General features: G+C 40.1%; 1 protein-coding gene across 1 annotated transcript in view; it reads right to left on the bottom strand.

Annotated features, from left to right (window-relative positions):
* Positions 1 to 25,366, bottom strand: part of CEMIP2 (cell migration inducing hyaluronidase 2) — an 85,682-nt gene that overhangs the window by 44,700 nt on the left and 15,616 nt on the right. The window contains exons 2-10 of the mRNA XM_007969485.3: positions 21,544 to 21,886; positions 17,715 to 17,855; positions 16,545 to 17,106; positions 11,631 to 11,800; positions 6,042 to 6,230; positions 3,761 to 3,930; positions 2,104 to 2,313; positions 1,445 to 1,650; positions 1,242 to 1,311 (exon numbers count right to left, since the gene is read on the bottom strand). Of these exons, the coding sequence (XP_007967676.1) occupies positions 1,242 to 1,311; positions 1,445 to 1,650; positions 2,104 to 2,313; positions 3,761 to 3,930; positions 6,042 to 6,230; positions 11,631 to 11,800; positions 16,545 to 17,106; positions 17,715 to 17,855; positions 21,544 to 21,874 (2,049 nt within the window). The 5' untranslated portion in view covers positions 21,875 to 21,886. The remainder of the gene's footprint in view (positions 1 to 1,241; positions 1,312 to 1,444; positions 1,651 to 2,103; positions 2,314 to 3,760; positions 3,931 to 6,041; positions 6,231 to 11,630; positions 11,801 to 16,544; positions 17,107 to 17,714; positions 17,856 to 21,543; positions 21,887 to 25,366) is intronic.

Raw genomic sequence — 25,366 nt, 5'->3', positions numbered from 1 at the left:
CTTAAAATTTATTCTCATGTGTGTCTTAATTCATCATAATGAGTTTTGCTGCTTTCCCAAGGAAATGAAATTCCCATGTGTATATAAAGCCTTACATTCAACAAAAGGGTGTGCCCCCGAACAGAGTGACAATTGTCATGGTATTCTCCAAAATAATCCATTCTCATAAAGAAAAGCTAAGGTTTTTTGTGGGCTTTGTTTTTTTTTTTTTTTTTTTTTTTTTGCGTGTGCGTTTTTGTTGACACGGGGTCTCACTGTTACCTGGGCTGGAGTACAGTGGCGCAATATTGACTCACAGCAGCCTCCACCTCCTGGGCTCAAGTATCCTCCCACCCCCGCCTCCCAAGTGGCTGGGACAATAGGTACACACCACTTTACCTGGCTTTTTTTTTTTTGTAGGCGGGGGTCGGGGGTGTATCACCATGTTGCCCAGGCTGGTCTCGAACTCCTGAGATCAAGCAATCCAACCATCTCGGCCTCCCAAAGTGCTGGGATTACAGGTGTGAGCCACTGCGCCTGACCTAAGCCTATTTTTATCAACACCCTGAAATTGAAATTATCAGTTACTTGGCCACATATGACTTAAATATGAGAAGCCAGAAAGGTTGTACCTAATACACCAAAAATACACTCTGGAAATAACATAACCCTGGTGATTAGTCCACTTCTTTTCCCGCTTTGGCATCTCTCTTATTAAACTCATAGATACTAATAGGCACAGGCCCGGCGCAGTGGCTCACGCCTGTAATCTCAGCACTCTGGGAGGCTGAGGCAGGTGGATCACGAGGTCAGGAGATCGAGACCATCCTGGCTAACAAGGTGAAACCCTGTCTCTACTAAAAATACAGAAAATTAGCCAGGTGTAGTAGTGGGCGCCCGTGGTCCTAGCTACTCGGGAGGCTGAGGCAGGAGAATGACATGAACCCGGGAGGCAGAGCTTGCAGTGAGCCGAGATCACGCCACTGCACTCCAGCCTGGGCAACAGACCGAGACTGCATCTCAAAAAAAAAAAAAAAAAAAAAAAAATTACAAAGAAGATATTATATTAATGGGCACAAAGAATTTACGAGAAATAGAATAACCATCTCAGCCATATCCTGCTCTCAGCTAAACAAGTAGTACCAGAAAACAATGTCATGCTTGGGTTACACTAGCACACATGACATTAAATCCAAATAAGCCAGACTATTTATAAACAAGAAAAACATTAAAACATCTGAGGTCACTTTAACATTATTTACCTGTGAGCCTGCAGCTGCATTATTAATCAGATTATTGTTGGGATGAGCAATCCAGAAAGTCGAAACAGCCCTGCAAGGAATTTTCCAAGGTGATTTAAACATTCTTCGCAAAAACTCCTGCCCACTCAAAACTTCCCCCAAAACCTCTTCGCCGAAAGTCAAAGGCCTTGACGCATGGGATTTTCTCTCTGCCAATTACTCACATACAGTCAGTAGCAGGCACAGGGATGTAATTTCCAAACACTTTATCTCGCATGGTGGTACACATGGAGTTGTTCCTATCAGTGGGCAGGAGAGTGCCCGGTTTGGTGAGGAGTCCCAGATTGTGGAACAAAGTATTCCTCTGTTCAATACCATCTTCCAAAAAGAAACAGTGACCCAGTGTGTCAAATCCAATGGTGTCTTTTATCTGCAGAAATAAAAGTATATTAATGTCGTTGGTAACAAGACTGATGGTGATTTAAGTGACAAGCGCTATCCAGTGTAGCATGTTCACTACAAATGGAAAAAGAGGTCTGAACCTTAGCAGAATGGGCAAAGTGAAATGTCAGGCTTAATTTATCTCTGAAGGGGATAATCTACTTGGGTCCTACGGGGGAAAAAAAATAAAAATAAATTGTAAATAAATAAATAAATAATAAAATACAAAATATAAAATTGAATTAAATGTAAAAGAGGATACTCTGGGTGGTTGGAAAGGTAGGCTTCCTTCAGACGGAAAAATCGTGGAATGCTCAGAAAAGGCAGGATAGAGCAAGGCATGTGGTTAAACAGTTTACTTATATAAAATTGAGAAGACATAAGCATTAAAGAGAGTTAGTTATTTCAATAATACGGGTTGACCTAATGTGAAGCTACTTACGAGCAAGCCATTTGTTCCATGCACAGTGATGCACCTTGAGAAGCTGTGGTGAATAGACAGGCCATCCACAAATGTTGCGTGTCTGTATCCTCCTTTATAATCCACGTCTCCACACAGGTGAAAATGAACAGGATATCGCCCCATCTGCTGCTGACCCATGCGTTTCAATTCCACATAAGAAAGATGGACTGAAGTAAAATTCTTCATTATCTGTAAGTCAAGGTACTAAAATCAAACTCATACTTTTCAGAATGGGGAAGTAGCAAAAAATGTTGTTTTAGCAGAAAACAACCAAAGGAGAATACTTATTAAAACATTTGATTTTCTTTTGCATCCTGTTTTCCCAGATTGCTAGTTAATAATTTAGCAAATGCTTGTTTACATAAGCAAATGCTTTAAAGAGCCATAAAAATAGCCTCCAATTAGGAATAAAGGCAAATGTAATCAGGAAAGATGCAATAATGATCTCTGCGTAAGTGTTTTGATTTGTTCAAATATTTTGGGCATTCCCAGTCTCATCTTGTTCTTTCACTTCTATAACCTCCATCGGAGCCTGATAAATAGTTATTTATTTCTAGATTCTCCCCAGTGTTTTAGTTAGCACATAAGATGGTTGACTTAAGTTATTTTTAAAAGTTCTTCTGTGATCCAAAGTTTGAGCACTCTCAATATTTTTAAACACTAGATTTTCAATCATATTACTAAAAACAAGGGAATAGTACTGATCAACATTTCAGAAATCCTTGTAACAGGCGGGGTACGGTGGCTCACACCTAGCACTTTGGGGGGCCAAGGTGGGCAAATTGCTTGAGCCCAGGAGTTCAATACCAGCCTGGGCAACATGGCAAAACCTTGTCTCAAAAAAAAAAAAAAAAAAAAAAAATACAAAAAGTAGCCAGGCACAGTGGTGTACACCTGTAGTCCCAGCTATTTGGCGGGGCTGAGGTGGGAGGATCACTTGATCCCAGGATACTGAGGCCACAGTCAGTTGTGATCATGCCACTGCACTCTATCCTGGGTGACAGAATTAGACTCTATCTCAAAAAAAAAAAAAAAAAAAAAAAAAAAAAATTCTCGTAACAGAAATGCTACTACTTACAACCACAGCCTACTGAATGCACAAAAAGTGATTTAAAAACACATGTAGCCAAAATGCAGCCCAGAAGTCCAACAGATTAGTATATATTAATAGAATACTGCCTAGCATACAGTAAGTGCTCAACATTTTTTCAGAACAAACATTTGTATACAAAAAATATTTTTATAGAAACATATTTTGCATGTGCTTGCTAGTATTGCTAACCCTTTGGTAAAACTATGTTTTTTAAAAAACTAATTGATTCTTTCAGAAATCGCATGCATGGATACCAACAAAGAGCCTTTTTTTTTTTTTTTTTTTGTCTCTGTAATTGGTTCTTCCCAATATATTAATTTGACTCCTTATGGAACAATTCTTAAATGGTTTAACTAGAGGTCCAGGCCAACTAAATGAAGTCATTACATTCTATTTTAATCATCTAAAACCTCCTCATTGTCATTGAGAAACAAAACATGATTTACTTTTAATATCCATTTATTTCTCATCCCAAAACTTGACAGTTTCTTCAAACATGTATTTAGCAACCAGGATTTCAAAGAAATAAATCCTTTTGCCTACCATAACGTGTCCCCCAAAGGTATCATAATCAAAAAATTGGCACTGATTTTCTGCGTAGCACGAGTCCTCCACTTCTCCTTGGATCACAATATTCCGGGTAAGAATTCCAACCTCAGCTCTCATGTCTACACTGTCTATGATCTCACCCATGTGCAGGAACTGAGGGGTTTCTGGTTGATATGGGCAAGGAAAAAAAGAATGTTAGAACAAAGAAAACATGAAACTCACTTCGAAAAGACATTCTCTTCATTCCATAACCCCAAGATGATCCTGAGAACTTATCATCTGCTCCCATTCTGACACCTCAGAATCAGAATCCCAGCACACGGGGAATTTAAAGATTATCTAGTCCAGCCCCCACCCACTGCCTGAACCCTCACTACTAACTGTTCCGCCAATTCTCAAACCCACACACTGACAGAAAGCTTGTTCCTTCCTGAAGCAGCTCAATCCTCCCTTCAACAGCACTAATAATCTGGAATCTGCCTAATGATCCCTAATCTTTCTCTCCAGTTTCTGTCCATACGCTCTTGGACTCCTCCCCTAGGGTGTAAGAACCAGCAAATGCATGGTGAGTCCATAAAACAAATGGTGTGTAGATATTAATATCAGGGTGTCAAATTGCTTATGCTTTTACTTGGAAGCTAATCTGCAACTGGACATTAACAATAGATAAATTACCATCTTTTCTTTCTCATTTCTTCTTATTTTAATATTAGTATGCATTCTTTTAAATTCTCACATTTACTGGAAGTGTGGAAGCACTTTAATAATGAGCTTTTCACTGATGATCTTATTATATAAACTCAGGAAAGAAAAATACACATAAATCATGGGAGGACAGCTCATGAAGACTCATCATGCAGACTTGTTAATAAGAGTTGGAATTTCCAAAAAAAATTAATGCCAGATGGCATCATAGTTTTGGGGGCTTTTTGTTGTTGTTGGTGTTCTTGTTTTGTTTATGCCCTGTATTATCAAGAAGGAAAAGTACAATGTCGAATGAAGCACAGGGAAAAAGGGCCAAGTGAGCCAATCACTAATTTTTTCCAAAGCAGAAAAGTTTTCCTTAATTGTTGAAGCTCTACCTATTACTCTAAATTACTGAAAAACTAAAGAAGCACTTACCGAACAGTTACTGTAAACTCTTTTGTTTTATACCATAAATGTATACTTAAGTTCAAAAGAAAAGTAATAGAATGAGTGAAATGTACAATGATGAAGCCATGAACAAAGGGGCTGTGCCTAGTACCAGGCTCAAAATGAGTGCCCAGTAAGTGTCAGGCATTCTTTGGATATGCAACTTACAGTAAGAATTTCTTCGTGTAGTTTTTTTTGACGCAGGTTGCTCTGTCGCCCAGGTTGCAGTGAGCTGAGATCATGTCACTGCACTGCATGAACCTCCTGGGTTCAAGCGATTCTCCTGCCTCAGCCTCCCTAGCAGCTGGGATTACAAGCCTTGTACCACCATGCCCAGCTAATGTTTTTTGTATTTTTAGTAAAGACAGGGTTTCACCATATTGGCCAGGCTGATCTCAAACGCCTAACCACAAGTGAACCACCCGCCTCGGCCTCCCAAAGTGCTGGGATTATAGGCGGGAGCCACTGCTCCCAGCCAGGAAATGTAGTCTTATGAAAATACCTATTTGATTCCATTTTAAATATTAGGGAGTTTGTTTTGTTTTGTTTTGTTTTTTTGCTAATCAAATAGGCACTCGAAAACCATAGGATTTCTTTTAATTAAGAAAGACTTCTATTTATAAATGGATCTAATTCATCGTTGGGTTTACTATTATCTGACAGTAGAAAATTAATACAGAAGAAAATGGAGGGGAGGCAGCGGGAGGGACAGCATCAGGAAAAATAGCTAATACATGCTGGGCTGAATACTTAGGTGATGGGTTGGTAGGTGCAGCAAACCACCATGGCACACGTTTACCTATGTAATGAACCTACACATCCTGCATATGTACCCCAGAACTTAAAATAATGGAAAAGACCTTGGAAAATCAATTTCTCTAGTTGACATCTCTTTTTTTTAATACAAAGAAACTGAAGCAATATGTATCATTAGCAGCAAGAATATTGCTCAATAGCTATTTTTATCTAATATTCCCTGGAATCTAGTGTTCAATGCATTCCACTGCTATGACCTTCAATACTAATGATGGTGATGGTGGTGGTGGTAGTGACGGTAGTGATTGAGAGGAAAAAGGATTCCAGGAATCAAATCCCAAGAAAATAGTGTGTTTCCCAAGAAGTACTCTGAGCAATTTAATACCTTTGACTTTGACCTGAAAATGGCTGCATTCGGAACAGGGAAGAAGAGTGAACTCCTCTGCTTGGTACATGGAATAGTCTGTGCTTGCGACCACAATCTGGTCTCCAGGTTTCCAACTACTAACATCATCTAGCAAATTTAGCTTCACTCCATCTACAACCTCTACCCGGAAACCTGAAAGAGAAACACCTAAACCAAAAAAAAAAAAGAAAGAAAGAAAAAGAAAGTGATACATTAACAGTATTTTTTTCTCTCTAAAATCAACCTTCACACTGATTCACAAATCAAAAGTTAAGATAACCACGATTCAGCAAATTTTTATGCATGCTACCATGTGTCAGTCACTCTACAGATATAAATAATAAAAATATGAAAATGGAGAGATCTCTGCCCTCAAGGGGAGAGTACCCCATGTACCTCTAGTCATGAAGGAACACAAGATGTCACCTTAGTAAACTATTACTTTATAATTTTGAAGAAGGCTCTAGATCCCCAAATCTCTTGCTATATTTCAACTCAGTGCAACTGTTATACTGACCCCAAACCATCCTAATATGTGACAAGTACCTATATTCCAGCAGAAGTTGTCAAGTAGAGGATAGGTCTGTAATAAATACCCAGTGCTTCAAGTTGATTCAAGCACAGAAAAATGGATAGGACATTAGCACACTGACATTAGCACACTAACAATCTAAAGAATAAGAATTTGTGGGCCAGGCATGGTGGTTCACACCTGTAATCCCAGCACTTCAGGAGGCCAAGGCAGGAGGATCACTTGAGCTCAGCAGTTCGAGACCAGCCTGGGCAACTAGTGAGACCCCTATCCCTGCAAAAAACATTGGCCGGGCATGGTGACGTGTGCCTATATCCCCAGCTACTTCGGCAGCTGAGGTGGGAGGACTGCTTGAGCCAGGAAGGTTAAGGCTGCAGTGAGCTATGATCAGGCCACCACACTGCAGCCTACGAGACACAGCAAGACCCTGTCTCAAAAATAAGTAAATACATAAAATAACAATTTGTGGATGGGCACAGTGGCTCATGCCTGTAATCTCAACACTTTGGGAGGCCGAGGGCAGAGGATCACTTAAGCCCAGGAATTCAAGACTAGCCTGAGCAACAGAGCGAAGCCCCATCTCTACAGAATAGTTTTAGAAGTAGCAGGGCATGGTGGCACACGCTTGTAGTCCCAGCTACTTGGGAGCCTGAGGTGGGAGGATCACTTGAGCACAGGAGTTTGAGGCTGCAGTGAGACATGACTGTGCCACTGCACTCCAGCCTAGGCAACAGAGCAAGATACTCTCTCAAAAAAGTAATATAAAAATCTGTCTCAGAAAACCCTTCATGTCTGTGCCTTTGCTCATGCTTTATTCTTCCCCTAAAATGTCCTTCCATTCTTCTTGACCAACCAACATGCTGTCCTTTTTATGAAGTTCAGGCGATTCTTTAAGGACTTCCCAAACATCCTTGTTGGAAGCAACCTCTCTGTCTCCAGTATTTTCTCGGTATACTGCCTGGAATTGTTCATACCTTCCTATTGGGAGAACCGCTCACCTCCTTGGAAGCTGCATCAGTGAAGGTTGAAGAGTACATTATTTACGTATGCACTACTCTGTCTTGTTTGTGGTACGTATCCACAGATGTCTACTGAATGGATGAGTATGACCAGTACGATCTGCAATGTGACCTGAGGTCACATGATGGTGCCCCTGTCCAGCTCAGCTCCTTTCCTGGGATGATGTAAATTATGTAATCTAATGACTACTAATTACTGATCTTTCCTAATATCTTCTTTGAAAGTCAAAGTTAGTTCCCAATTAAACAGATAAGAATTGAAAATCTGATCCAGTTTCACAACTTGGCTACTTACACGCTATCCAGTATAGAAATGTTTTCTGCTTCTTAACATTCATGATATAATCTGTCATAAATCAAAAGCTGATTTAATGGAAATGTCTATGAAATGGATGGGAAATGTCTATGAAATGGATGGGAACTACTTCATAACATTGATAAAAAAGGAAAACATGACATTTCAAAAGATAGCTGTTTAATAAATATCTGTACTTCTCTCGTCTTTCTAATTAACAGCACACTACTTTGTGACTACTTTAAGATGCTGACTCTAGGATAGGCATGGTGGCTTATTCCTGTAATCCCAACACTTTAGGAGGCTAGGGCAGGAGGATCACTGAGTCCAGGAGACCAGCCTGGACAACACAGTGGGACTTCATCTCTACAAAAAAAAATTTAAAAATGAGTCAGGTGTGGTGGTGCATGCGTGTACTCCCAGATACTGGGAAGGCTGAGGTGGGAAGACTGCTTAAGCCCAGCAGGTCAAGGCTACAGTGAATGGTGATTGGACTACTGCACTCCAGCCTAGGAGACAAGAGTGAGACGGAAGGAAGGAAGGAAGGAAGGAAGGAAGGAAGGAAGGAAGGAAGGAAGGAGGGAAGGAGGGAAGGAGGGAAGGAGGGAAGGAGGGAAGGAGGGAAGGAGGGAAGGAGGGAAGGAGGGAAGGAGGGAAGGAGGGAAGGAGGGAAGGAGGGAAGGAGGGAAGGAAGGAAGGAGGGAAGGAGGGAAGGAGGGAAGGAGGGAAGGAGGGAAGGAGGGAAGGAGGGAAGGAGGGAGGAAGGGAGGGAGGAAGGGAGGAAGGAAGGAAGGAAGGAAAAAGAAAAGAAAGGAAAGGAAAAGAAAGAAAAGCCTGTAATCCCACTCTGGGAAGCTGAGGCAGGCAGATCACCTGAGGTCAGGAATTCAAGACCAGCCTGGCCAACATGGTGAAACCCCATCTCTACTAAAAATACAAAATTAGCCAGGTGTGGTGGCACATGCCTGTAGTCCCAGCTACTCAGGAGGCTGAGGCAGGAGAATAGCTTGAACCCCAGCGTGGGTGACAGAGCAAGACTCCGTCTCAAAAAAAAAAAGAAAAGAAAAGAAAAAAAAAAGATGCTAACTCTAAGGGCTGATGATATGAGTGAAAGAACACATTCCCTTTGGAGAATCAAAAGTGGGGAAATTCAAGCAAGGAACAACAAATAATTTGTATATTCTTACAGTCTTAAAAAAAAAAAAATTACAGAGACATGGTCCCACTATGTTGCCCAGTCCTAACCTTCAGCGATCCTCCCACTTCAAGCTCCCAAAGCTCTAAGATTATAGGCATGAGCCACCCGGCTCTGCCAACTACCCAGATAAAACTTAACCTGGGCAAGTCTTGGATTCTGTTTTGGTACTCTTGATCTACCCTGCTTTTCTATATCTATAAAGCACAGAAATAAAGTACCTAACAAATCTAAAATGTTTTCTGAATATGTTTCTTGCATCCAGATACTAAAGCCTGTAGGATTTTATACAAATAATAATATTAATAATAGTAATTCTAACAACAATAATGATAGCTAATAGTTGTTGAGATCCCACATGCATAATAACCTTTCATCAACACAACTGTCAGAGACAGGAGCTATTACATTTATTAGAGATGAAGAAACCAAAGATCAGGGAGTTTGAATAACAGCTAAATATGGTAGAGCCCCCAATTTAAAGCTAATCTAATTCCAGAGCCCAATTTCTTCCGAAGTCTCCATATTATACTTTCCAAGAATCAAAACAAGCAGGTTAAGAACAAATTTTTAAAAACCTCATGGAGGCAAAAACAATTCCTACCCCAAATTTCACATTTTTGCCAACAAAATAAATTCCCCTAAGAGCAATTAAGAAATATTTTTTCATATAAAATTTCAGTAATGCACCCACGCCTGTAATCCCAGCACTTTGGGAGGCTGAGATCGACAGATCGCTTGAGGTCAGGAGTTGCCAGCCGGGCCAACATGGTGAAATTCTGTCTCTAGTAGAAATACAAAAAAATGAGCCAGGTGTGGTGGCACACACCTGTAATCCCAGCAGCTTGGGAGCCTGAGGCAGGAGAATTGCTTGAAACCGGGAGGTAGAGTCTGCAGTGAGTGGACATCCCACCACTGCACTCCACCCTGGGTGACAGAACAAGACTCCATCTCAAAAAAAAAAAAAAAAAAAAAAAATTCAGGAATGCTTTAAAAACAGATGACTAACCGGGTGTGGTCGCTCACACCTGTAAACCCAGTACTTTGGGAAGCCGAGGTGGGTGGATCACTAGGTCAGGAGTTCAAGACCAGCCTGGCCAAGATGGTGAAACCCTGTCTCTACTAAAAATACAAAAATTAGCCAGGCGTGGTGGTGGGCACCTGTAATACCAACTATTTGGGAGGCCGAGGAAGAGAATTGCTTGAACCTGGGAGGCAGAGCTTGCAGTGAGCCAAGATCACGCCACTGCACTTTAGACTGGACGACAGAGTGAGACTCCGTCTCAAAAAAAAAAAAAAAAAAACAGATGACTACTAGACAAATAAATTTTGACTTGAAAGATCACTAAAATTTGTTTCTTTCTGTTAATTTTTTTTTTAAAGCCAGAAGGTTAGATGGGGAAGATTTGTATTACTCACTAACACATTTTTTCTTGGCTTTAAAAGAAAATCCTGTTTCAGATTATCTCCTATTAGCACTACTGAATGGGAAACATTAAAAAAAGTTCATTCTCTGATTCCTGAAGAAAATTTTCCACCTCTTCCAGAAAGTAAGAGTCACTGAGAACATGAAACATGAACAATATCTTACAATAGATAGCTAGAACATACCATCTTTCAGAAATGAGTAGTTATCACTAATGTGGAAACGTAAATAACATTTCCTACAAAGGAAACGTTGACTGGAAGTCTGTCAGTAATTATCCTCTGTCTAGAATACCAACTATTTGGGAGGCTGAGGCAGAGAATTGCTTGAACCTGGGAGGCAGAGGTTGCAGTGAGCCAAGATCACGCCACTGAACTCCAGCTTGGGTGACAGAGTTAGACTCTGTCTCAAAAAAAAAAAGAAAAAAAAAGATGACTGCTTTTTTTTTTTTAGTGATACTGGAGGCGGTACCACTAAACTCCACTTACAGGACAAAATTCCTGCTAAGAAACACTTCTTACCCACCACCTATGCTTTTTGGCAGAGGCAAAGAAACAGCAGTCATCTTGGAGACAGAAAGCTGGGGCTTGATTCCAGCTTCCTCATCCCTAATAGATCATCTCTTCACTCCAAGCCCAGAAGATTGTTTCTAGACTAGAGAATGGTCTATTCTAGTTACAGCACACCCAACTCAGTTTGTTCTAAAATAAGCTTGTCCAACTCACAGCCCGCGAGCCACATGTGGCCCAGGACAGCTTTGAATGAAGCCCAACACAAATTCATAAACTTTCTTAAAACATTATGATATTTTGTTTTTAGTCCATCAGCTATCATTAGTGTTACTGTATTATATGTGTGGCCCAAGACAATTCTTTTTCTTCCAGTGTGGTCCAGGGAAGCCAAAAGGTTGGAGACCTCTGTTCTAAAAGATTACTGGATTTTGTTCTGAAAGATTAAGCGCAGTAGGAAAACTGTAAGTTTCAAATAGTTGAGAAATCTAACCAGGTTGATTGTCATTTGAACATAACACTATTCTAAAAAAAAAAAATCTGTCATAATACTTATCAGTGTCTTACAAGAATATAAACTCTACTTGCCTACCTTCGATCCATTCACTATAAGCTGTCACAGAGAACTTCTGGCCATCCACGGTATAAAATTCTCTTTGGGCAAGAGCCTTCCCGCCACTGCTATGATTTTCATAGTTTCTCACAGATTCATTGCAAGAAGTGCTTCCACCATCAATGACACCAACTAAAGCCCAAGCTTGCCTAGAAGGAAAAAGAGCATGTGCATTTGATTACTTGTCATGGTATTCACAAAATCCCTGACAAAGATGTTATTACAGAGTGCCGTGTAATTCTCATATTTTGTTTTTGTCAATCCCTAATGGTTTTTCTATATGAGGTTGCAATTCCAAACCTTGACCGCACCTAGTTTTCCTAGAAGGAAATGCACCTAGTTTTTAAATACTTGTTTGTCCAGCTCTGTAATAGGTGAAAGACCGATGACTACAATTTCAATTCATCATTGACTTACTTCCTCAATACCCATCCATATCACACATAACATTCTGGCCAAAATCCATTTACCTTCTTTTAAAACGATTATCACCTGCTCTCTTTTAAACTATCCATTCTATTAATACAACGTTCTCAAAAATCTAATTGCATAATAGAATTACCTAGGGAGTTTGAAAAATATATCAATGCACAGACCCCATCCCAGATAAAGGGAATCATGTTAATTGCAAAAGGTTGGGTCCAGCATTTGTATGTTTGTAATAATTTATTTTTATTTTTTGGAGACAGGGTCTCACTGTTTTTAAAGTTCCCAGGTGACTTGATCGTGCAGTTAAGGCTTGAAAACCACTGAGTTTGGGCAGTGGTTCTCAAACTTCAGTATGCATCAGGATCAACAGGAGAAAGGAAGGGCGTGCTGAATTAGATTGCTGGCCCCACTCTGTCAGTTTCTGAGGTGGAACCAGAGAATTTGTATTTCTAACAGGTTACCAAATTATGTTAATGCTGCTGGTCAGGGCACCATACTTTGAAAACCCCTAAATTAGAGACCAGAGGTTAGAGTAGTAATCATCAACCTTCAATAGCCTTGGGAGTCTTATCCTTCTTCCTGACATAATTGATCTAAGGAGCACCCTTCGTGTCAAGAATTTTTAAAGTCTCCAGGTATGCAGGCAAGGTTGAGAACTGAGTTAGACTTTTTTTTTTTGAGATGGAGTTTCGCTCTTGTTGCCCAGGCTGGAGGACAATGGCGCAATCTTGGCTCACCGCAACCTCATGCCTTCCGGGTTCAAGCGATTCTCCCACCTCAGCCTCCCGAGTAGCTGGGATTACAGGCATGCGCCACCGCGCCCGGCTAATTTTGTACTTTTAGTAGAGACAGGGTTTATCCATGTTGGTCAGGCTGGTCTCAAACTCCCCACCTCAGGTGATCAGCCTGCCTCGGCCTCCCAAAGTGCTGATATTAAAGGCGTGAGCCACCGCAGCCAGCAGAGATTTCTTAACATTCCTAAATTAAATCAAAGCTGTAGAATCACTATCCAACAGATTTTAAATTTTATATGCTATATGTCTATTTGTTGAAAGCAACGTGTTTGAAAACACCATTATTTCTTTTTTTTTTTTTTTTTTTTTTGAGACAGAGTCTTGCTCTTGTTGCCCAGGCTACGGTGCAATGGTGAGATCTCAGCTCACTGCAACCTCTACCTCTGGGGTTCAAGCAATTCTCCTGCCTCAGCCTCCCAAGTAGCTGGGATTACAGGTGCCCACCACCACACAAAGTTAATTTTTGTATTTTTAATTTTTAGTAGAGACAGGGTTTCACCACATTGGCCGGGCTGGTCTCGCACTCCTGACCTCAGGTGATCTGACCTCCTCAGCCTCCTAAAGTGCTTGGATTACAAGCATGAGCCACCGCACCTGGCCTAAAAACACCATTATTTCTGATACTAAATATCTGAGAGACATGCTCAAACTTGTGACCAAAAGCAATCAACACAGAGGGACAATTTTTAAAAACCAGAAAATCTGCTTTAAGACTCCTGGTTTAAAACATGAAAAGAAAAATGTCAACTTCCTACTCTAGAAAAAAAATAACAAATGTAATCTGTGTCTGACAGATGGCTGGATATTCACAGATAAAAGTTAACCAAAGCATGCCTACACCCTTACAAATTCCACAGCCGCCCCTGTATGGATTAGCTGCTCTTTGGACAACAATGCTTTGTAGCTTTATTTATCCCCTTGATATAGCAGAAAGAATCAAATAAAGAATGTCTCAATATATTATCTCCTATTTGAGAGAAGAAAAGAGAGGAAGAATATCACAGGCTTCCTTTCTTTGCCAGGACTGCCTCAGCAACTATAAAACAATGTTCTTTCTCTCCTACTGACATTATCTCCAAAACACTCCTACTTCCCTCCTCCACTTGAAGGAAAATTTCAACGCACCAGAACATTATCTTCAAAGGCCTATGTGTTTATGTACATTGGAGATAACGTCAATGCAATGGAACGCTGGCAAAAGATCACAACTCTAATTCCTCTATGAAATCGAGAGCAATATTTTAAAAGGAATTTAGAAACCAGTAGGGAGAGGAACCTCAGAAAGTCAAAATGGTCACAGCTAACGATCATGCAAACCTAGAAACAACAATAGCATGAAGAAATAGAAGTTGTAATCCCTGGTATTACTTGATAATGAAACAAAGTAGGTCTGTAACTTTGAAAAGATCATGCTTCCACTCCTAGGTTTATATATTATAGAAATATATGCACATGTACATTAAGGGATGGATCAAGGAACATTTAGGGAAGCAATTTTATAACAGGTCCAAACTGGAAAGCCACTCAGATGGCCACCAATAAATAAACTGTGGTATATTCAAACAACAGAAAATAAACAGCAAAGAAAATGAGCCTCGGCCGGGCACACGGCTTATGCCTGTAATCGCAGAAATTTGGGAGGCTGAGATGGGAGGATCACTTGAGGCCAGGAGTTTTAGATCAGCCTGGTCAATAGAGTGAGACCCCATCTCTATTTAAAATCAAAAAAAAAAAGAAAAGAAAAGAAAAGAAAAGAAAATGAGGCAGCACTACATGCAACAATATGAATAGCATTCAATGATGTAACACTGTGCAAAGAAGCCGGACACAAAATATAATATATTGTCAGCTTCCATTTATATAAAGTTGAAAAACAGGCAAACCTAAACTTTAGTAGATCCCAAAATTCAGAAGCATGGCTTCCTTTGGTGGGGAAGAGAGTGATGAATGCATAGCAGAGGGGAGGAAGGGAACTTCTGGGCTGCTGGCAATGTCCTATTTCTTGACCTGGGTAGTGGCTACACAGGCATCACATTGCGGCAACTCATTAAGCTCTACATTCTTACTTTTTTGTTTGTGTATCATATTTCAAAAACAAAAAGAAAAAAAAAAAAACAAGAAACCCTTTGAGGTTTTGCACACGGAATTCCCTAAGTCTGAAAAAGCTTCCTTCTCCACTGTCTACACAGCACACTCCTGAACTTCCTTCAGGTCTCTTGCCTTTGGGGAGCCTGTACTGATTCACTAGGCCAATTTAGAGGCTCCTTCTATTAATACTTACACTCCCATTACACCCTGTAACTGCAGCATATCTCACTGTAGGATCATCATCTATTTAGGTCTCTGTTTATCCACTAGATTAACCAAGGGCTCTGAGACAGTGTCATTTCGTCTAAGCATCCATGGGTATCCAGCACTTAGCATCTCCTAAATATCCTCTACGTGAATAAAAGGTATTTCTAAAATGTTACAGACTGTTTTTCTTCACTAATTTTTGTCTTTCTAGCCTGCTCTAGAATTGCTATAGGTAATACCCCATTCCAACAATCTACCATCAAAGGAAAAAATAGTAACTAGATTATTATGGCATGTGGGTTTTGAGGTCCTCTTACTTTTTCCACCACAGATATTCCCTGATTTTACTGAGAGCATTCAGCAGAATTAAAAGCTTCTGTTTTTTAAATGAAATGTTAGGCCGGCTACTTCCCCTAGACTCAGAACTGCATTAGGAAATCATGGTTAATTAGAATATGACACAAGAAGGCTGGGTGCGGTGGTTCACGCCTATAAAGTCAATGTTTTGGGAGGCTGAGGCGGGAGGGTCACTTGAGCAAAGGAATTTGAGACCAGCCTGGGCAACAAAGTGACACACCCCACCTACAAAAAGTTTAAAAATTAGACAGGTGTGGCAGCAACTGGGTGTAGTCTCAGCTACTTGGGAGGCTGAGATGGAAGTATCACTGGAGCCCGGGAGGTTGAGGCTGCAGTGAGCTGCGACTGCACCGCTACGCTCCAGCTCGGGCAACAGAGCAAGACCCTGTCTCTAAAAATAAAAATAAAAGGAATAGGGTACGAGAACCATAAATAGCAGAAATGAAATCTACTATCTGGATGAATTTCCTAGCCCTTTAACTTTTTCCTTCCTCATATATGCCAGGGGTCCACAGACCTGTGCCAGTCAAACATGCAGATTCCAATCAGCCTGCAAAGGAGTCCAAAAAAAGAAAAAAGAAAGAAAAAGAAAAACAGCATATTCTACCCCCTCAGGCTTTTAAGACAGGTTTAGAACTTAGCATGAAATTCTGCCCTAACCTTTAAACTCATAAGTTGCCTCAATTAGCCTGAGTTTCATATGATCTTCAGAAGGTAATGAAAGGAGGAAGTATCTTCAGAGGCAAATTATCCTTAAACTGCCTGTTTTTCAGTACCACGCTTCTGCTCTCAACTTTTCACAAGCCTGGCACTCCAGTTCACAAAGGGCTTCGTAAACCAAAGCCAAGGAAAACATCTTTTGTATGCGGTGTCCTATCCTCCAGCTCCATGTCTCAAAGCTACCAGACATGCAAATGGTACAGTGGCCCTTCTGATGCTTGAGTCATGCTGTGGCTGTGGCTTCTTTCCCCACCCTCACTCTCCTCTCACACAGACTCGGGGAAGAAGGTATGCCTACCTGTAGCCCAGTCCTCGGATCAGTTCACTTCCCAAACGTTCCTGGATCATCTGGATGGTTCCTTGTAAGAGGCTTTTAGCAGCTGAATCCCCGACAGCTATGGCAACAATCCGACCTGGATCCTGGAATCTCAGAAACTCCTGAAGCCGCCTGCTCTCATTGTGGTATTCGTGGGTATCAAACCTCTCACTTTCCAAAATTTTGGCCGTGTCTTGGTCAATGACCCTCACATTGAGGCCCCGGGAAAAGTCCTTTTCAAAGGTGTAGGACCCAAAGGGCAAGCCTGATGAATTCAGGGTCCTTGCCAACAACGTCCACGATGTCTTCTGTGCCCCGTGTAACTCCAGTGTCCCGCCAGCTTCCACACCAATAAACTTTTTGCCAAATATTGGCATACTTTCACCTTCATCTGACTTGCCATACAAGGTAATTGTCGCTTTGGATTTATAGCGGCATTTTTCTGCTCCAATATGAAGCGCCCCACCATCCTGGATCAGGATGTAATGAGTCCTCAGAGTAATATTTCTGGATCCATCTTTATTGTCCCCAAATACAAGCAGTCCTGCAGGGAATACCAACCTGTAAGCCAACTTCTAAATCATCTTTCTGAGATACAAGGAAATAGATTTCACCTTAAGGTAAAGTACACTTCCGCAATTAAGTCAGAAAAAAGAATTCACTAAGGATCTGCTTAGAAAACTAAAGAAAAAAACGAAGAGTTCATATCTTAATATACTCTCAATGCCTATGACTGTAAATTTCAACCCATTCACTTTACAGGTTAAATCATTTCTCTTAAAATTACCTAAGAGCCTACAAATCTGAATCTTATTTTTGTATATGTTTACTCACGTTAACTCTCTCATCACTCTCAGAATTGTGACAAAAATTTAGCTCTGAGAGATCACCTCTCTGGAACTGTTTCCTTGGCTATAAATCAGGGGTCTTGATTTGAGTAATACCTAAGGTCTAAGCTCTTCAATTCTAGGGTTATCTCTGGATAAATTCTCTGGTTTTATCTCAGGAACTTTGCAAATCTCCATGGTTGGAGTGACAACCACAAACTAAAGGCTATTCTGCCTAAAAATAGTTTTCTACATAAGGAACATCAAATATCCCCCACATTAAAGAGCAACCTTGCAGTTCCCATAGGCAGGAACCATTACCTACCTCCATCCTGAATGACTATAGAATGCACGGTGGCGTCTGAGGTCAGACGGAGCATATCTCCCTCCTTGATAACAACTTGCTTTGCAGAATCTTGTCCTGGATCCCAGTTCCTGAGACGAGGATTTTGATCTGGGCAATTTTCTATAAACACATTGATATTCCATCCAACCCATTAAAATGCAAGAATAATATAACCAACTCTAAGCGCGACCACTATTTACTGCAGATCTGCAAGAAATGTGCTAACATATGTTGATTTCCTGCCATTAGAATGGAAATCCCACGCCTTCCCACCAGCAGAGAACCGTCTTACCCTTTAATTTCTCATCACATTTCCATTTTAAAGTATTACCACAAAACTAAATTGCTAGCATCTAGTTCAGGACAAACTTCACCAAAAAAAAAAAAAAAGTTCCCCTGAATCATCTACTCTGGAAATAAATCAATAGTAAGAGGCAAAATTATACATTCTCCTGGGATTCACACTAGAAAGCTGTTTTAGAAAAGAAAATATGTTCACAACATCCTGGTAAATCAAAAACGAAAATTGCTAAATATATCGATCAGGTCTTCACAAGTTCTTTCCTGTACACAGTGAACAATGGAGTAGGTGCTGATAGCACCTCTCTCCAAGACTGAGAAACATCGCTATCTTCAGCCATGTGCACCCTCCCACCAAAATGAAAGAGGCAAGTGGCTAAAGACATAACTTCTCATTTTCAGAGATGAGGAAATTACAGGTTAGAGAAACCAAAGGTTACTTAGCAAGCTCAGTGATACGCAAGTTTCCCCTTTTAGAAAATGAGATTATTTACTTGTAGTGTTCCTTTACTGGAATTAGAACTTGCCTCTTGAATAGGTATTATAATAACAAAAATATAAATGTATTTAATTAAAATAGTCATAGCTATTTAATGCATGAAACCTTTAAGGTCTGCCATAATTTTGAAGAGGGGAGAAAAAAAATCACGCCTTCAATTTTGATCAACTAATGGCCAAGTATTTGTGGAGCATCAATGTAGCCACTCTGTACCAGATATTTTAAAATTTATAAGGCATAGAATCAGCTCACATTTCCTCAGAGTTTATATTCAAGCTTTGGAGGGAAAAAACACCAAGTATGAAATAATGAAATGCTGAACAATATGGTAGTCAGTCGAGGTTCAAAAGACCTCAGGCAAAGGAGGCATATGGGGCTGGAGTAACTGAGGCAGCTTCATGACACGAGACCTGGACACCAAAGGATAGGCAGTATTTAAATAAAAGGATCATGAGAACGCTAGTAAGACAAGTATCCCTTGAGATCCAAGTAGTCCATTTGGTTGCTCAGAATTCCAAGGTGCCTGTATTTAAACTGAGCAAAGGTAGGAATAAGCAAGATATGCTTGAAAACCATATGAAGAAATTCCTTTCGTTAAGATGGAAGGTACATGTTTAGGAATAACATGAGAGAAAGTAGAGAGGTAGGGTGCTGCAGAAAGATATTATTCTATACAGAAAAATATGATTCCTCATTTAGAACTTACATAACACTAAGGCAAACATCTTCCTGTTTCTGAGCTCTTAGCTTTACGCTTTCTCTTATTAACCACAGCTAAAATTAGTCTCTCCAGTTATATCCTTGGCAATTATTTCATGGAATTAGTTTTTCTCACAGCAGTATCATAACTGTTGATATTTAATGCTTCTGATAAGTCAATGAGTATTACTATTACACTAAAAACAATCTTTAAGCTTTTCTTCCCATCAAAGAAACAAAAAGACTCTTAAATTTGTTTTGGCTTAATAATGAGGATTCCTTAAACTTTTCTTCTACCTCCCTTTTCCCATAAAACATCTAGCTGAAATTCTCCATAGTGTTATAACAAGCACTGTACCCAGCTACAAAGAAGGAAATCCAGTCTTTTGAGATCTGGAGCCTACTTCAATGGTTATATAATTTCTCTTAATTGTTTTTAATTGTTCCCCAGGAGAGCATGCTTCATTAGAACCATCACCAAAAATTCCAGTCTGTTTCCTTCCAGTAAAATGCACTTAATGAGAAAATGTGTGGTCTGTACAAAGCACTGAAAAATAGCTCAGCCAGCCCCACCTTCCCAGCTACCCACTTGTAGAGCAGTGAGTGTATTATCAAAGTTATGTAACAGCAATAACCACAGTCAAGCTGACCCTGAAATATTTTAGCATACCAGATCTTTCCACTGATGATCTGCACTTATACTGCCAAAATGTGAAACTAAAGAATGTTGATTCAAGGAACCATATTAGCAATGCCCTGTTTTAGATGGACTATGAAAACACCAATCAAAGCCATAGACTTCAGCTCTGATTTCCCACTAGCCTAGCATCCCTTTACTGCAGAATAGTTGGGAAGTATGAAACAGCACAGTGAACTTGGTTATTATGAATCAGCATAGAGAACTTGGTTATTCTGCTGGGAAAAGGAGAGAGGAAGTCATACTGCATGCGATGGAAATCAATGTTATAAGTTCATAATGTGGTCTACTAGTTTGGTCCATAAGGATATTAATGTGCATGTCTCTCACATTTGAGGTTTATTTTCTTAGAAGTACTAGCACTACCTCTCCCAGAACCTTAAAATGTTTAAAATCCCTTAAAAGCACCCAGGAAAACTAAATAATAAAATATTTGTAAGTCGTATAAGTAGTAAAATCCCTCTGAACAGTTATAGCCACTTAAGGAAGAATTTAACTTGACAAAAATCTGTTGTAGACTTTGTTTAAAAATGCAGACAAATATGGTACCCAGTCCAGGCTATTAAGAGTCTGCTTCTCTCTTCATAGGCCTGAGCCCTTTGATTTTAGACAGATGGATGGTATTCTTTTATGAGGTAATTCTTTGTTGGTATTCTATTAAGGCTGACTGGCAACCAACTTCTTCAAAACTTTTCAAAATACTGATATATCATTAACTTGAAAAGAAAATACCATTTAAAAAATTAAAATCTCCCCGCATAATATTTAACTATGAAGTGACTGATTTTTAGATAAAGGTGTCAGAACTTACACATCCTAAAGGATACTTCCCTTCCAGGATACATATTGTTACTCAAAAATATTTGAAGTTTTTCCTTTGGAACTGCTTCCCAAGCCCATTTCAAGCCACAAACACAAATCTTATTATTTTTAGTCACTTACTTAAAAAAAAAAAAAAAATCTAATATAGTTCACTACATTTATGACCAAAAAAAAACTTGCGGCCGGGTGCGGTGGCTCACACCTGTAATCCCAGCACTTTGAGAGGCCAAGGTGGGCAGATCACCTGAGGTCAGGAGTTCGAGACCAGCCTGACCAACATGGTGAAACCCTGTCTCTACTAAAAATACAAAAATTAGCCGGAGGTGGTGGCACTTGGTTATAGTCCCAGCTACTCAGGAGGCTGAGGCATGAGAATCATTTGAACCCGGGGAGCAGAGGTTGCAGTGAGCCAAGATCACACCACTGCACTCCAGCCAGGACAACAGAGCAAGACTCTGCCTTAAAAAAAACAAAACTTGCAACAGTACAAAAATCATACCTACCATAAGAATTTAGCAAAGGTTCTCAAAGCATTTCCAAAAGAGGTGCTCCAAGACCTCCTTGAGCACTGGAACAAAGTGGCACAATGGACAGGAAGAGCAACCATTTAATCATTTCCAACAGATTACTGAACAATTGTTCTCATTCATAAGAAGTGACACCTTATATTACCTAAGTGCATATTAGTAAGCTAGGGTCAACTTAATTTTTTTTTTTTTTTAAGTATTCTACTATTTCCTTCTCTTTTGTCTTCTAGAATATGTTCTACGTGCATATACACACACACTTACCATCTGGAGCATATTTTGAGGATATTCCTAAAATGATTGCAAGTGCAATAAAAAATGAGAAACTAGTAATAGCAAAACAAATGAAAGTATTTTTGTGTCTCTTTTGCTTTTGACTTTCTCTCTGGGCTTGCTGTTCTTCAGGTGAGAATGCGAAGGTTGCCCGGTCTTCTCGTCTGACGGAGGTAAATTTGGCTGAAGCTTGACTCTTTGGAGGAGGAGGGGGACGCAATGGGACAACCTTCCCTGGAACATAGCCAGATGAGTGACGACTATTTCCATTCTGAGGTTGGAGGAAAGCAGGGGAGTGTCCCCTGGAATCAGTGGCATACATGATATACTGTTACTGTGAAAAGAAAACAAATTAAACTTCAGTATGTGTAAATTCTTTTTAAATTTCATTTATTTATTTATTTATGAGACGGATTTCACTCTTGTTGCCCAGGCTGGAGTGCAACAACAGGATCTCAGCTCACTGCAATCTCTGCCTCCCAGGTTCAAGCGATTCTCCTGCCTCAGCCTCCCAAGTAGCTGGGATTACAGGCATACACCACGATGCCCAGCTAATTTTGTTTTTTGTTTTTTGGGTTTTTTTAGTGGAGATGGGGTTTCTCCATGTTGGTCAGGCTGGTCTCGAACTCCTGACCTCAGGTGATCTGCCCACCTCAGCCTCCCAAAGTGCTGGGATTACAGGACCATGACCTGCCTTTAATTTCTATTTTTTAGAGACTGGGTCTCACTATGTTGCCCAGACTGAAGTGCAGTGGCATGATCATAGATCACTACAGTCTCGCACTCCTGGGCTTAAGCAATCCTCCTGCCTGAGTCGCCTGGGTAGCCAGGACTACAGGTGCATGCCACGATGACTGGCTAATTTTTAAATTTTTTGTAGAGATGGGATCCTGCTATATTGCCTAGGCTGGTCTCAAACTCCTGAGCTCAAGTGATTCTTCCACCTCAGCCTCGCAAAGTGCTGGGATTACAGGTGTGAGCCCCAGTATCCAGCTAGAATGTATGAATCGTAAATGGTTTTTTTTTAAGTACTTTTAAAATTGTGTTAACTATACCATAAACTTACATTTTAACTATGTTAAGTGTATAATTCAATGGCATTAAGTACATTCACAAAGTTGTGTGACCATCACCACTATCCATTTCCAGAACTTTTTCATCATCCCAAACAGAAACTCTATATTCATTAAGTAACTCTCCATTGTTCCCAGCCTCTGGTAACTATCATAATGATTTCTTGAAAAGATCAAGTCAGCTTACATCGCTGATCTCATAAACCATGCTGACAATCACCTGCGTTACTTGGGTTCTAATGTCACTCCTCCTCAACCCTGGCTGCATGCTATAATCACCTGCTAAGGTGATTGCTCAGTGCGCCACCCCTAAACAATTAAATCAGGATTGCTGTCCCTGGGATCTAAGTATCTGCAGCTTTTAAAGGCTCTCCAAGTGATTCTCATCTAGGTAGGAGCTGCCGTTCTATGCCAACTGTTCTCAATTTTCAGTGTGGATAAGAATCATCAGAGAAGCTTGCTAAAAATCTAGATTCCCGGCCTCTTTGCCCTGTAATTCTGGCTCAGCTGGTGCAAACAGGGCCCTGGATTTTACATTTTTAAAAAATATATCTTGGTGACCCTGAAGCAGGTCACACTTTGAGTATCATTATTCTAAGCTCTTCACATTGAAGCTAAAAGTCCGTGTGTCATGAGGACCCAAAGTGGCCCTAAAAAGTTCCAATAGATAGGCACTCGTGTTTGGGTGTTTTAATTTCCCCCCTAGACTTATCTGGCGACTAAGTAAGTTAAGTATTACTATCTGTGTTATCACTTAACTATATAGACTGTGAATTCATTTAGCGAGAAAGTCTAAAGTCTATCTTATCTCTTTAAATCCTCGAATTTTGTTTGGAAAAACAGACATTTAAATATTACAGTTAAGATGATAAAAATACCTAACACAATTAATGCCTTATGTGTATTAATTCATTTAACATATTTAATACAACAAATCTATAACGTAGATGCCATTACCCCCATTTTACACATGAGAGAAACTGAGGCCCAGAAAGGTTAATTAACTTCCTCAAAGATCACACAGTTAATATAGAGGAGAACCAGGACTTAAACCTGGGTATTTTTACTCTAAAGTTCAGGCTATTAATTTACACCACTGTGTCTTTCCAAACAATCGAAAGGCAAAGAATGAGCTTTGCAAGGGTGTCACTTGAACTCAGGGTGCTGAGTCTGAAAGGCATATTGATCTTCTCAGGAATTCATCATACAGAAGTTTAAACTATACATGCTTCATTTTTAACAGAAGCTTACACATAAAAACAAGGAAATCCTTTTTAATTTTTTATGTTCTCTATAAAGAGCAATTATAAGTTTTTGAATGAAAGAATAAGTTTTGAATGAGACCTTACTCTGCTATTTTGCCAAGAGGAAGGAAGGAAGGGAAGAAAGGAAGGAGGGAAGGAGGGAAGGAAAGAAGGAAGGAAGGAAGGAAGGAAGGAAGGAAGGAAGGAAGGAAGGAAGGAAGGAAGGAAGGAAGGAAGGAAGGCAGGCAGGCAGGCAGGCAGGCAGGCAGGCAGGCAGGCAGGCAGGCAGGCAGGCAGGCAAGGATTCGTATTGCAATGACTGTGGATAAACATATGGTGTGCCCTATGGCTTCAGAAATATGGTGTTTAACCTCTTACATCCCTTCCTTAACAACTAGAGCATCTCAGAGTCACCTGACTTCATTCAATACCCTTACAATTAATCCCCTTCATCTTCTGCCAAACAGTGAGTAAGATTCTAGTCATAAAGGTACTTCCAAATTGCTCTAAACTATCAGCAAACCCATTAAACACAAAATGGTCATTAGAGAAGCCACCAGCAAGCAATTCCCAGGACCCAAACGACCTGGAAATTAATGGGGGCAAAAAGAGAATCTCATCAGGAACTGATGCTGATTTTACACGGGGCAAAGAACATTCTTAGAGTCTGTGTGTCTGTCAAGAACACTTGGTTTGTGGGGTTTGATTTCTGAACAAAAGTAATTATTTAGATGAAGCTCAAGCTTCATGACAAAAGAAAAACACCATCATTCAAGGTGCTATTGAAGAACTGCTGCATGTGCCAAGCAGCAGACCAAAATAATGGAGACATCCTGCTGGAACAAATGAAAGAGTACAATAAAGACCCCGTTATGATCCTCTCTGAACAAAGAAAGGGCTGTAGTAGGTATTCTTGAGTGTCAGCTCGCCAGGGTGGGAGGGGAATCACAGCCCTAATCTGCTCTGAAAGGGAGTAGGAATCTTTTGTTTCTGAGGCTGCGCTCATCTGATACCTTATTGTTTCAGGGTGAGAAAGGTTGTTATTACTTAACAGGCTGGTGGGGGCTGGGGTCTTTGGTGGGAGATAATGGGTCTCCAGATGTACCCACAATAAAACAAAAGTCATGAGAGGCTAAATGAAGTCACCAGCCTACTGGGAATAATTTGTGTCTTCATGGTCAAAAAATGGATCCCAACATGAAAATTCAGATGGCATCTGTCACAAACTAAAGTGGCCAATAAATCAAAAATAAGCATGGTTGTGTTTTTCCTTTAAAGCTCCTGCACAACATGTATGTGTGTGTATATATACATGTTCTGAATCCACTACCTCTATTTTATTGAAAAACATATAAATGTATAAGCAGCAAATGCAAGATTCTTTTCCTAAGAGGTAATATAGTGTTGTGCCATATATTAGGGAAAAAAAACAAAAAAATCATGTTAAACAGATAGCTCCCTCAATTTATTCAGATTTTTTAAAATATAAGTTACAAA

Source organism: Chlorocebus sabaeus, chromosome 12 (assembly GCF_047675955.1).
Source record: "Chlorocebus sabaeus isolate Y175 chromosome 12, mChlSab1.0.hap1, whole genome shotgun sequence".
In the NCBI taxonomy this organism is placed as follows: Eukaryota; Metazoa; Chordata; class Mammalia; order Primates; family Cercopithecidae; genus Chlorocebus; species Chlorocebus sabaeus.
This window is presented reverse-complemented; position numbering and strand designations above follow the sequence as displayed.